A 12876-nucleotide genomic window follows, 5' to 3' on the forward strand; every position below is an offset into this window, starting at 1 on the left:
TACATGAAATACCATTTAAGTAACAGATTAATAGGTCTTTATTTTAAATAAAAAAGCACAGCATGGCTATCCAGTTTGGATTAGAATCATCAGTTTTATTTCTGACTTTGTCATATGAGTGTTTGTAAAATTTATTACATAATCTTTATTTTGTTTGTTTTTCCACGTATTTTCCAAAATTGTGTTTGGTGATTCTATTGGTTACAACTTTTGTCGAGTCCACACCTGTGGAGTAATGGTTAGCGCGAAACCAGGTGGCCTGGGTTCGATTCCCGGTCGGGATAAGTTACCTGGTTGAGGTTATTTCCAGGATTTTCCCTCAACCCAATATGAGCAAATGCTGGGTAACTTTCGGTGCTGGACCCCAGACTCATTTCACCGGCATTATCACCTTCATTTCATTCAGACGCTAAATATCCTAAGATGATAAAGTGTCGTAAAATAACCTAAAATAAAAAAAAATATATAAAAAAAATAATAAAAAAAAAAGAAACTTCTGTCGAATAATGTTGAATTTCTCTGAAACTTGTTCTTTTATTTCATTCTTTATTTTAGCCTTTTATTTTTGCCACAGTATTTTGTAGTTTTTTATATTTTCATTCTAATCATGACATAGTTCATTAATGAAAATAATTGCTTGAAAAAAATGCATAAGTAATGAATTCATAGAAATTATGTTATGAAGTCTAATTAAGTTTATTTAGTTGTAACTAACATGGAGATAATTAAACATGTTACAGGTAGTGAGAATAATGCAACATTTATCTCAGGGCCGTCTATGAGTGTGAGAGCACAGTTTACAGATGGACATGCTAATATCATGATCCCTGTCTTGGCACGTATGTTGACACAACAACAACCATCATCTGGGCCAATGTTAGTAGAACGAATCCAAGGAAGTCATCTGCGAGAGGAAAAAGTAAAGGGTGGTTCTATGGATGCAGCAGGCTCACTTCTTGAACTATTGGATGGCCTAGTTCTGTTTTACCATGTTGCAGCTCACAAGCAGCTGGCCAAGGTATAAGGGTTTTTTTAAGTTATTTCTAATGCCTGTGTTATTTGTGTTGAAGATTTTATACACACTAATGTCACGGTTAAAAAGTCATTAAAGTGCCGGGGGTTTCTGTTTATAGAGCTACATGGTCAGAACTATCTGGCAACAATATATTTGAGAGTAACATTCTTGCTATTTGTGTAAACAGGTGAGCATGCTACGGGAGAGCATGGGGGAGTATGTAGTGGCTCTCAACAACATCAACACTCGCCTCAAGACCTACAGAAATCCACCCCCAAATGCTCCACTTGAAACCAATTCTTCTGATGTTATAAGAGAATTGGAGCGATCGTGTGATGTGTTTGAGCAGAAGCTATGTGAGCAGGCCCGCCATATGGCTTGGGTAGGTATTCATGTCTTTTTCCTGTATTTTACTTATGGCTTGGGTAGGTATTCATGTCTTTTTCCTGTATTTTACTTATGGCTTGGGTAGGTATTCATGTCTTTTTCCTGTATTTTACTTATGGCTTGGGTAGGTATTCATGTCTTTTTCCTGTATTTTACTTATGGCTTGGGTAGGTATTCATGTCTTTTTCCTGTATTTTACTTATGGCTTGGGTAGGTATTCATGTCTTTTTCCTGTATTTTACTTATGGCTTGGGTAGGTATTCATGTCTTTTTCCTGTATTTTACTTATGGCTTGGGTAGGTATTCATGTCTTTTTCCTGTATTTTACTTATGGCTTGGGTAGGTATTCATGTCTTTTTCCTGTATTTTACTTATGGCTTGGGTAGGTATTCATGTCTTTTTCCTGTATTTTACTTATGGCTTGGGTAGGTATTCATGTGTTTTTCCTGTATTTTACTTATGGCTTGGGTAGGTATTCATGTCTTTTTCCTGTATTTTACTTATGGCTTGGGTAGGTATTCATGTCTTTTTCCTGTATTTTACTTATGGCTTGGGTAAGTATTCATGTGTTTTTCCTGTATTTTACTTATGGCTTGGGTAGGTATTCATGTCTTTTTCCTGTATTTTACTTATGGCTTGGGTAGGTATTCATGTGTTTTTCCTGTATTTTACTTATGGCTTGGGTAGGTATTCATGTCTTTTTCCTGTATTTTACTTATGGCTTGGGTAGGTATTCATGTCTTTTTCCTGTATTTTACTTATGGCTTGGGTAGGTATTCATGTCTTTTTCCTGTATTTTACTTATGGCTTGGGTAGGTATTCATGTCTTTTTCCTGTATTTTACTTATGGCTTGGGTAGGTATTCATGTGTTTTTCCTGTATTTTACTTATGGCTTGGGTAGGTATTCATGTCTTTTTCCTGTATTTTACTTATGGCTTGGGTAGGTATTCATGTCTTTTTCCTGTATTTTACTTTACATTACAAATCCACTAGCCACAAGACAAATGACTGCATGTGTATACAACGGCTCCTAAATAGAAAAACATGGGCCCACTGGAGCCGGAATTCATTGCCGACTGTTCTCTACCTATCTCACTCTAGCTAGCAACCATACACCTTTTGATGGAGAAGTAAGAGCCATATGTACTGCTGTGAAACAACCGTTGTGCAGGTCCTTCCCATTTCCAAACTTTGCCCTCCTCAGTGACTCCAAAGCAGCGATATCTGCAATTGGAAACTACTTATTACAACCAGCTAATGATGACATTCAACAATGCAGAGAAGATATCAAGAAACTAAATAAAATTATACATCTGCAATGGATACCTTCTCCCTGCGGTATTGCCGGGAATGAAGCAGCAGACTTTCTGGCAAAGAAAGGAACAACTATCCCCCTTTCATATCCTAACATGCTGCCATTCCATAGAGCATCTACAAATATAAGAAGTCGAGTGAGACAATATTTCCATAAGAGTTTGGAGGAACAAATTGAAGATAAACACTGGAAGGACGCACTAAACTCCCTTCTCCCCGAATGGCCAAGAAGAGAAGCTGTTACGACGTTCTGCACCGCAGTAGGTCATGATTGTCTGGCTAATCACCTCTACCGCCTGGGTGTACTATGCAGCCCCCATTGCATGCTCTGTGGATAATCAGACAACATGGACTCAAACCACATTAAGACTTGTCCAGCGCTTTCATCTGTCAGCTTTGTGGATAGATACTGGGAGGCCAGAGAAAAAAATGCAGCAATGCCGACATCCCCTCCTTCGTAGTTTCACTTGCACATTGTTCACTTTATTTTGTTTTCTATCTTTCATTTTAGTTTTAATCGCCATTGTACGGCCAATGACTCCAGTCAAGTGCCACTGCATTGAATAAAAAAAAAAAACTTTATCAGGTACTAAATGGAGAAGCTCTAGAACAACATTTAATACAACTTATAATGTGTACATAAAACTGGTTTTAAAATATTGTGGTGAAATTTTAATAACATCGTCTAAAACAAATAAAGAATTTACTTGAACACACTCAAAATTTACCTTTACATCTGATAATAGGCGCAGTTAAAACTACACCAGTTATATTATTACAAGCTATTGGGTTGGTGTATAAGTTCATAGCGTTTTTCGTTGCTGAGGTAGTTGTGTCACTTTAGTATTATTAAATGAATGGATGAAAGTACAGAAAAACGCTTCGAACTTATGCAGCAATCCAATATAACAGCCACCAAACGAATTATATTAGAACTAAAGACTCAAAGCCTGTTGACTAATGAAAAATTAATAAGACTTTCAGATCTGAAAAGTGGAACAAATATATGTCATAGATTTACTGTCTGTACAGTAAAATTACTCTGTACATGATAAAGAACTGAGGAAAAATTTGTCGGCCATTTTTCACCTATATTTAATTTTGACACTGAATAATGTTCGTAGTTGAAAACATCATGAAATAAAATACTACTACTGCTGCATCACCACTGCTTTCTCTACCTGTATAATTATTGTGCACGTTGGTAATGAAGTTTTTTAAGAGTTCATTTCAGAACTGAATATGGGTATCTGTTTACAGGTCCGTGCTGCTGTGTATTCAGCTGATAAACAGAGCCATCTGGCATGGCTGTTACGAGTAGTCCTACAGACAGTAAAGCTGGCCTCGCAGGAGGGACAACTTTTTGCATATGTACCTGATTTTTACTTAGATTCTCTTGTTGAATTATGTGCTGCTCTGCGCACCTATGTACATCCGACTGCTCCTTTAGAAAATATAGAAGGTTAGCATTACATCCTAATCTTACGCACGTGAAATAACTTTTTAGATTTTTTATAGATGCATGTACTTATCTTATAAGAACATCATGATCATGAAAATAACATTACTTTACTGTTGTTAATTAATGCTAGTCAAAACTATTTAGATAAGAATATATTAGATAAACCAGATTGAATTGACTAAACTAAACTAAACTCAATAAAAGAATTATATTCCAATGGATACCATCCCATTGTGGAATCCTGGGAAACGAGAATGCGGATGCTTTAGCAAAGAAGGGCAGCACTGCTACTTACAGACCTGTTACTAAATCTACGTATTACTCTGTGAAAAGATTTATTAAATCTACATACTTAGACTTCAACAAACAAAATATGATAACACAATCTCAAGGGAAAAAATGGAACTCTCTGCATCAAAATCCACAGTTAGTTCCCGATTTACCACGAAAATCGTCTGTAGCTGCATTTAGATTGGCAACAGGCCATGATTGTTTGGCCAAGCATCTGCATAGAATTGGAATATATCAGTCCCCTAACTGACCATTGTGCAACTCAAACCAAGAAATAGATTCGGAACACTCAAAATCTGTGCTTCAGTGGCTGGCCATGATAATATCTTTGAAAAATATTGGAGTGCAAGAGGTCAAATGACTTTATTGTCAAACGCCTGGCATTAGAAAACAACAACAACATATTGGATTAGACTAGATTACATTGATTAGAAGAGACTGCACAAGACGAGAATTTACTTCATAGAATAACTAGACTAGACGGCATACAATACATTATCCTATCATATACAACACTACACTAATGTGTGGCATATTACATTGGTAATTTCATTTTGTTGAAGTTTTGACCGATAAGCAAAGTACAATAGGTTAGGATTGAATTGGACCATCTAATGCTTATCTATTAATAGACTAGATTAGATAGATTAGATTTTATTAGAAGAGATTGTACACTGGGCTGCAAATAAATGCCAATACGAAGTTATATAATTTTCCGAAAACTTTAGTAAACATGGCGAGGTGGAAAACTATTTTTCTGAGATTAGTTTTTTTTTAAAACATGTAAATACGACGTTTATAACATGTTCACGATATTATTTAATATGAATTGATTTTAAATTATTCATCTACTTTTATTTTAGAACATTAATAAGAATACTACACGAAAATAGTCAAGCTTCAGTTTATGTGATATTCCACAGCCTGCCTTATTATCCATGGATGCTGTCATTGATACAATCGATATATACGACCAGTTACGTTTCTTATTGTATTAACAAAAAAAAAGTATCAATTTTATTATAAATATGAATATATATATATATATATATATATATATATTTTTTTTTTTGAAGACATACACGAGTAAAGGCTGGTTCACAATAAACTGGGAACGAGAACCAGAATGAAAACGAGAAGCAGAGGACGTGAATATGAAAATTTTTGATTCACAATAAACCGAGAACGTAGACGACTATGCATATCAATATGTATGTCAATAACGATATGTAAAGTCGATATTACGCATTCTGATGTTATTTGTGTATAAATGACCAATGGTGTTCTCTCATGAGTACAAGGCAGCCAACATAAACACAGGTTAACCAACTTCGAAATTTCAACTGAAACATTTCATTAGGTACGGTACTATAAATATGCCCATGCATCTTTATTATTACAACCTATTTTAAGTTTACCATCACGTAAAATAATTATAGAAGAAACATTTGTAATAGAACAAAAATGAACACAACAGTAGTTATTGAATTGAAGCATGAATATGTAGTGTGTAATACAACCAATACAGTAATAAAATATGATTCACTGACGATCGGTGTTCAAAGATGCAGCTATTGAAAGCCACGTATTCTCCTTCATTTTCTCATCTTTATACGAGGCGCACCGCTTATCGTAAACGTGAGGATTTTCCTCAACACTCAATATTAGAATCTCATCATGCTCCATGATGCATAGCACAGAACAAAATAATGCATAGGTTATGTCACAGTCTTCTTGCTACAAAATATACGACGACAAAATAGCTTTTAGATGCCAATAGAATGAATCTAGTGGGCTGTGATCGGAAACATGAACGTCAAAGTTGAAACTTGGCTAACTCTCTGTTCCCGATCCCGGGCTCCGGCAAGCTTTTCGTCAATTGTGAATGCCCACATTTAAAATTACACATTTTAACAATTTTACCGTTTTCATTCCGATTCTCCTTTCCGGTTTATTGTGAACCAGCCTTAAGCTGAATGATGTAATGATAACAGAACAGTAGTAGAGTTTATATGCAATGCCTTCTGTGTATCTCTATTTCTGGTGAACTTCTCGTAACACGATAATATTTCAAATCGATAGCGACTTCAACTCGGCATGACATTATGCTTGACTAGATTAGATTTGACTGGACTGTTGTGCGATATACCGGTAATACGCTGAATTGGATTGGTCTGGATGAGACGAGACAGACCAGATTACACTAGACCGGACCGGACCGGATCAGAGAACATTACACTTTTAAGTATATTATAGTAGGCTATGTACTGTAGGTACATAACATAATTTTTTAATAATTTTTAATTATTAATGTTTTTTGTCCTTGTTACAGGGTATGAAGACTTACTTATTGAGGTGTCTGAGTTTTTGTGTGACCATTTCTCAGATCCAAGGATTGTACATGCAAATTCCAAAGACACATTGATTCAAGCTTTGGCCAGTTTTGTGTGCAGTCCAACTACACTGTTGTCTCTGGAGAGAGTTCCATATGCCAGGTAAGCAAGTAACATCTGTGTTCACTACTTTTGTCTTAATTGACGTTCTTGGACTGGCCAATGCTGAGTTACCACCAAAGTGGAAGAAGTTCATTTCCTCACATACAAGATTTGTGATGAACAAGGTGGAAGAGCAACAGATCTCACAGACTCTGAATAACCTCTATACTCCGTTCACTAATGGATCCTAATGTAAACAAACATATTGTATCCATCCACGAACAACCAGACCAATAAGAATGTTTTCCATTTGTACATGGATTTAGACTACACTACTTCTCAATGGTCCCGTGCCATGGCGTCGCGGTCTAAGGCATCTTGCCTAGGACTCGCATTACGGAATGCGTGCTGGTTCGAGTCCTCATGGGGGAAGAAATTTTCTCATGAAATTTCGGCCAGTGTATGGGATTGGTATCCACTCAGCATCGTGATGCACTTGGGGAGCTACGCTAGGTAGTGAAATCCGGTTGCGAATACCAGCTATAACGGCTGGGGGGGATCATCATGCTAACCACACGATACCTCCATTCTGGTTGGATGATCGTCCACCTCTGCTTCGGCATGTGGGTGTGAAGCCAGCAGCCGGCTGGTTGTTCTAGGCCCTTCATGGGCTGTAGCACCACGGATTATTATTATTACTTCTCAATGAGTTGTCATGTGGTTACTGGCACATGGTTAATGTTTACATTTGGACCCAAACTAAGAGCAGACAGACTATAGTTTGAATTACTTTACATCCTTTAACGTGTAACATTTCGTCTTCAAATGTTTCTGGGATATGTTTATGACGAGAAAAACAAAAACTGAATAGACTACAGTGGACTATAGTGGACTTTATGTTGTCAGCAAACAGCTAGATACATTAAGAAGATTAATTGATTGATGTTTATGACGACATTTTCGTTTTTTGGAAAATCGCGGGTTCGATTCCCGATGGCATCATGGATTTTCTGTATTGATCTAATCCTTTCAGCCGCATTATAACTCTCGAGTTCACTCACTCTCTAACAGAAAATAAATGAGTACCAGAGGTATTTCCCACTTACTTGCCTCTTTTACCCCGCAAATACGACTAAAATCTCTTCTGCTACTAATGTCTCTTGTTTGCAAAGGTGAAAACTTTACCTCATATACCGATACATTATGGGCCTCTGTGACCTGTAATAAAGATAACTTACCTTTTAACACACTTTTTTTTATAATGAACACCGTAAAAATAAACAAACTTTTGTCACGACTTCATGTCTCTTCACAGTTTGTTACTGTTGACTCATTTATATTAATTTAATCCTCATTCATTTTGATTCTAGTCGTATGAATATGGTTCGAGCATTACTGCGTCCATATGAAAACCGGGCCTGGGCTCAGAGCAACTGGGTTCTAGTCAGAATTTGGCAAGGCTGTGGCTTTGCCTTCCGATACCACAAGTCACCACATCTCCTCAGGAAACTTGGTCCCAAATCTCTTCAAGCAGATTCTAGTCTCATCAGCCAATCCATAAGTATGTATTGTTGTGTAGGAATTTTGTTTTGATGTTGACAAATCCAAATTAGAGCAGAATGCTATTATAATACATTAAGATTTTTTTTTATTTTAATAATTAGTGATTTAAGAAGAAACACTGTTGTCATCACGAATGTTGAACTTTTATTTTAATATTTCCTAATAATTTCGGTTGAAATTTTTTAAAAACTTCTATGTCCTAGCTGTTTTGTGTGATTGACCATATGTGTTGAAAGAGCAATGAATTTGGACAGTCTTCTTGACTTACATAGGTCCAACTCGAGAAAAATTGAAGTGTGTGACCGAACAACGGGACAAATGCCACTGAGAAAATTGTACAGGAGAGGCGATTTTAATAGTACATTATGCAACGAGCCTATAATGGTAGTAATTAAGACGCGAGTATGTTTATGAAACGAGCGCAAGTGAGTTTCATAATTTTCATACGAGCGTCTTAATTACCATTATAGTCAAGTTTCATACGACTTCTTATGCTCGACCATATTGATTTTTTTCCGGCAACTGGTGAAATGAATTTGCGGGAATGTGCTTTGTGAAAGGCTGGAAGATGACAGTGAATTGATGTTAATTTGTGTGTTGTTTTTTCCGACTGAGTTCAATATTGTCTAATCTCGCGCTAGTTGTCTTTCGATTGCATATCCGATAATAATCGATACTTGCGCTTTCATATTGTTACAATGGTATTTTCTGATTGGTGGAACACCTGAACTTTAATGAGGTCCATTAAAGAGCTGCTACCAAGTGTATAATTACTACATTTCGGCATGGTCGAACATAATAACACTTTAGCTCATGCTGCAGCACTACACAAAAGGAAACGGGCCTCCCGCGGATTTTTCGCTGAAACAGACCATGTGTCACAATAGAAGAGGCCTCAATCTCGATGGTCGATTAAAAATTCTGGCTTTGCTCAAGTTGGCACTTGTCCTGTTGTTTCGTCGCATGCTTCAATTTCACTTTACATATATTACCCTACTCCTGAAGACGTCTTTTCAGCATTGAGATGGATTAAATCCAAATCAACTAGTGTAGATAGCATTAGCATTATTCTAGTAAACAAAATTTTGCGTATAATGTTACCTATGCTGACACATATTTTTAATACCTCTGTTACGACTGCAACATTCCCCAATACTTGAAAAAAACTCTATTTACATCCCCTTCCTAAAGTCAAAACCCCAACAGTACCTCGTGATTACCGTCTTATCAGTATTTTACCTGCCCTATCGAAGGCACTGGAACGAATCATTCACAAGCACTTTCTGATTGTCTGAACGAGCACAATCTTTTGGGTCCTTATCAATCTGGCTTCCGTTCAGAACATCGTACTGCTACTGACATTGTCGAAGTAACTGAAAACATTCGTGAAGCAATGGACAATAGTAAGGTAACTGTCATGACACGTCTAGACTTTATGAATGTATTTGTTCCGTGAACATAGACTTGCTCGTCTTGCAAACTCAGAGCCCTACACCTTTCTGACAATGCGATTAACTGGTTCTTCTCCTATCTTTATGACCACCAGCAGTGTGTAATTTTTAATAACCAGTATTCAACATCACATGCTGTAAAGACGGGGATCCATGTTAGGGTCTCTTCTATTTGCAGTCTACATAAATGACATACCTCAGACTCTGAAACGTAGTAAATACATACTCTGTGCTGATGAAGCTGTTATAAGTGCACATATGCGACCTTAAACTCTAAATGACACAACAGACAAATTGAACAGTAACTTAAACCCAATATCAGCATGCTCTACAAAATTCGACTTAACTTTAAATCAAAATAAGTTGCAGGAAATTCTAATCCGGCAACAACGGCTTTTATGCACTTTAAATTCTGTTATTATAAATCCTGTAAAATTAAATGAATCTATAATCTCGTTCAGTCCCTCTGTTAAATATCTAGGTGTGTACATGGTTAAGAATCTCAAGTCCTTAAAAGTGACATTAATTATTGTCAATCTTTCTTAAACAGTGTCAGCTTTCGTATTCCTATGAAGGACATGAGACATCACAAACTCTTCTATATTTGAAATTCTAAATCTTTCTCTCTGTTCTCCAGATGTATTAAAAATGCTAACTTACATGTAGGCGATTTCGATCCATTCAATGTATAGAAGTATTAGAACATGGCAATGTCTTTGCTTAATATTATTTGCATAATCTTTCTACACAAATTGGTAATACTTTCTGTAAGAATTAACTCCTTTCCTAACATAATATTATAATAGTATTAATTCTTGTAAATTATTATTTTAATCTTTGTTTTTCATTTTTTGTTATTATCTTAATTATTTAATTTGTACCGTAGTTCATTTTATTATCACTGTGCTGGACTTTTATTGGCCAATGACTGTTGTCCAGCACATAAATATCAATAAATAAATTAGTATTATTATTTTAATTACACGTAATTTAGTTCCTCAGTAAAAAGAAAACATTGGAATATCTTTACACAGGATTTAATGTCATTTGAAAAAATTCATTTAGATTTTATATGCTTTAGTTTACATATTACAAAAAGGATTTAGTAAATCTTGCCTTGATACTTGAAAGAATAAATTGTAAATTTATTTTTGTACATTGGTATTTGTTGCAGAACCTTGTCCATCTCGTCTATTCCAAGGTCATGTAAAGGAAGTAATGATGTCTGACGAAGCTTTAACGACAGCATTCCTCAACTCTTTGTTGAATCAGCTGAACTGGGCATTTTCAGAGTTCATAGGCATGTTGCAAGAGGTAAAATATATTTTTTTAGTAGTCACCTTATTAAGTGGCCATCATTCTCTAGAATGAACTGTTATTACGATAAGAGAGTTAGAATCAGAAAAAAAATTGGGATTACTGAATAAAAGATGATGGGAACAATTCTGAGGAATTGAATTAAATCGATTGCACCATCACTTTATACAGTTGATTAATGTTCACTTTATTGAGGTTTTATACACTTGAGATTTAAATATTTTGAAAGTCATCAGTAAACTCGATTACGTATTTTAGATTCTATATTTGAAGGCTGGTATGCATGAAAATAATTGGAGAACGATTCGTAATGCTGCTATAAATATTAATTTTATTTACACATATTCGTTTGTGCATTTATTTATTCTTTATTGTAGATTCAAAATGTATCAAGCCGTCCGGAGCTGGTTTTCATCGAATCAAGACAGTTAAAAATTTGTGCTACATGCTTTGACCTTGCATTAGCATTATTACGGGTACTAGAAATGGTTGCAAGTATTGCACCAGAAATCTTCACCGACTCATCAAGAGGTTCCTCAGAACTACTGTTAGCTCGACTTTGTCAGGTATGCGTGAAATCTGTGTAGAAAGTCTACATTCAATTGCTCTATGAAAAGAGAAGATTTCAAATAAAGATGATACTAATATTAAGTGTAATGTATCTCTCAGGAACAAATGTAAGTATGTTGCAAACTGTTATACAGGGTAGCAGGATGTCCATAGCTTACCTTTATGTTCCTGGAATTATTTTGAGTGAAAAAGTTCTAATCAACATGGGTCCGAATTGCAATGGTTTCTACAGAAAACACAATTCCAAATTAATAATTTTATTACTTGTGATTGACTTGGCAATTTTGTTTTGAGGAATACACATTCTGATTTTTCATATTTGAGGTTCGAAATGACCAACAAGGTTGTCGAGCCATCTTTGAGCTCTGTCTATAAGAGAGTTTATCGCTCTCATTACAACACCGCCATCATTTCTTGAGTCTTCGTCACACTCCATTATTAGTAAAAGGTAAAGGTATCCCCGTAACATGCCATGAAGGCACTTGGGGGGCATGGAGGTAGAACCCCATGCTTTCCATGACCTCGGCACTAGAATGAGGTGGTGTGGTCGGCACCACGCTCTGACCACCTTTTACCCCCGGGAAAGACCCGGTACTCAATTTTATAGGAGGCTGAGCGAACCTCGGGGCCGTTCTGAAAGTTTGGCAACGAGAAAAAATCCTGTCACCACTTGGGATCGAACCCCGGACCTTTCAGTCCGTAGCCAGCTGCTCTACCAACTGAGCTACCCGGCCGCCCCTCTATTATTAGTATCATCTTTATTTGAAATCTTCTCTTTTCTTAAAATTATTAACTTCATTACACTATTGTTTAACAGATATCAATAACTGAAGGATGCAACTCAGAATTTACAGTAATAGAAGAATACTGCCATTTTTATAGTATTCTTTCATAATTTTCTCTCTGTTTTAAACACCATCTTACATATAGGTATTTCTCTTACATTCAAGAGAGTTTGTTTTAAACGTAACTTTTATGCATTGATGACACAGAAAGATATTTAATCACAGCTTTTTCTATTCATAACTATACTTAAGCGAAAATTAAGGAGTATATTATTGTAAAACTAT

At 35.9% G+C, this 12876-nt stretch overlaps 1 protein-coding gene across 1 annotated transcript in view; it reads left to right on the forward strand.

Annotated features, from left to right (window-relative positions):
- The window catches only part of Kpc1 (Kip1 ubiquitination-promoting complex subunit 1), a 43022-nt gene that overhangs the window by 24971 nt on the left and 5175 nt on the right, over positions 1-12876 (forward strand). Inside the window, exons 12-18 of the mRNA XM_069844176.1 lie at positions 741-1018; positions 1203-1397; positions 3978-4179; positions 6803-6965; positions 8276-8466; positions 11094-11233; positions 11614-11802. Coding sequence (XP_069700277.1) covers positions 741-1018; positions 1203-1397; positions 3978-4179; positions 6803-6965; positions 8276-8466; positions 11094-11233; positions 11614-11802 — 1358 coding nt within the window. The remainder of the gene's footprint in view (positions 1-740; positions 1019-1202; positions 1398-3977; positions 4180-6802; positions 6966-8275; positions 8467-11093; positions 11234-11613; positions 11803-12876) is intronic.

Source organism: Periplaneta americana, chromosome 13 (genome assembly GCF_040183065.1).
Source record: "Periplaneta americana isolate PAMFEO1 chromosome 13, P.americana_PAMFEO1_priV1, whole genome shotgun sequence".
Classification (NCBI taxonomy): Eukaryota; Metazoa; Arthropoda; class Insecta; order Blattodea; family Blattidae; genus Periplaneta; species Periplaneta americana.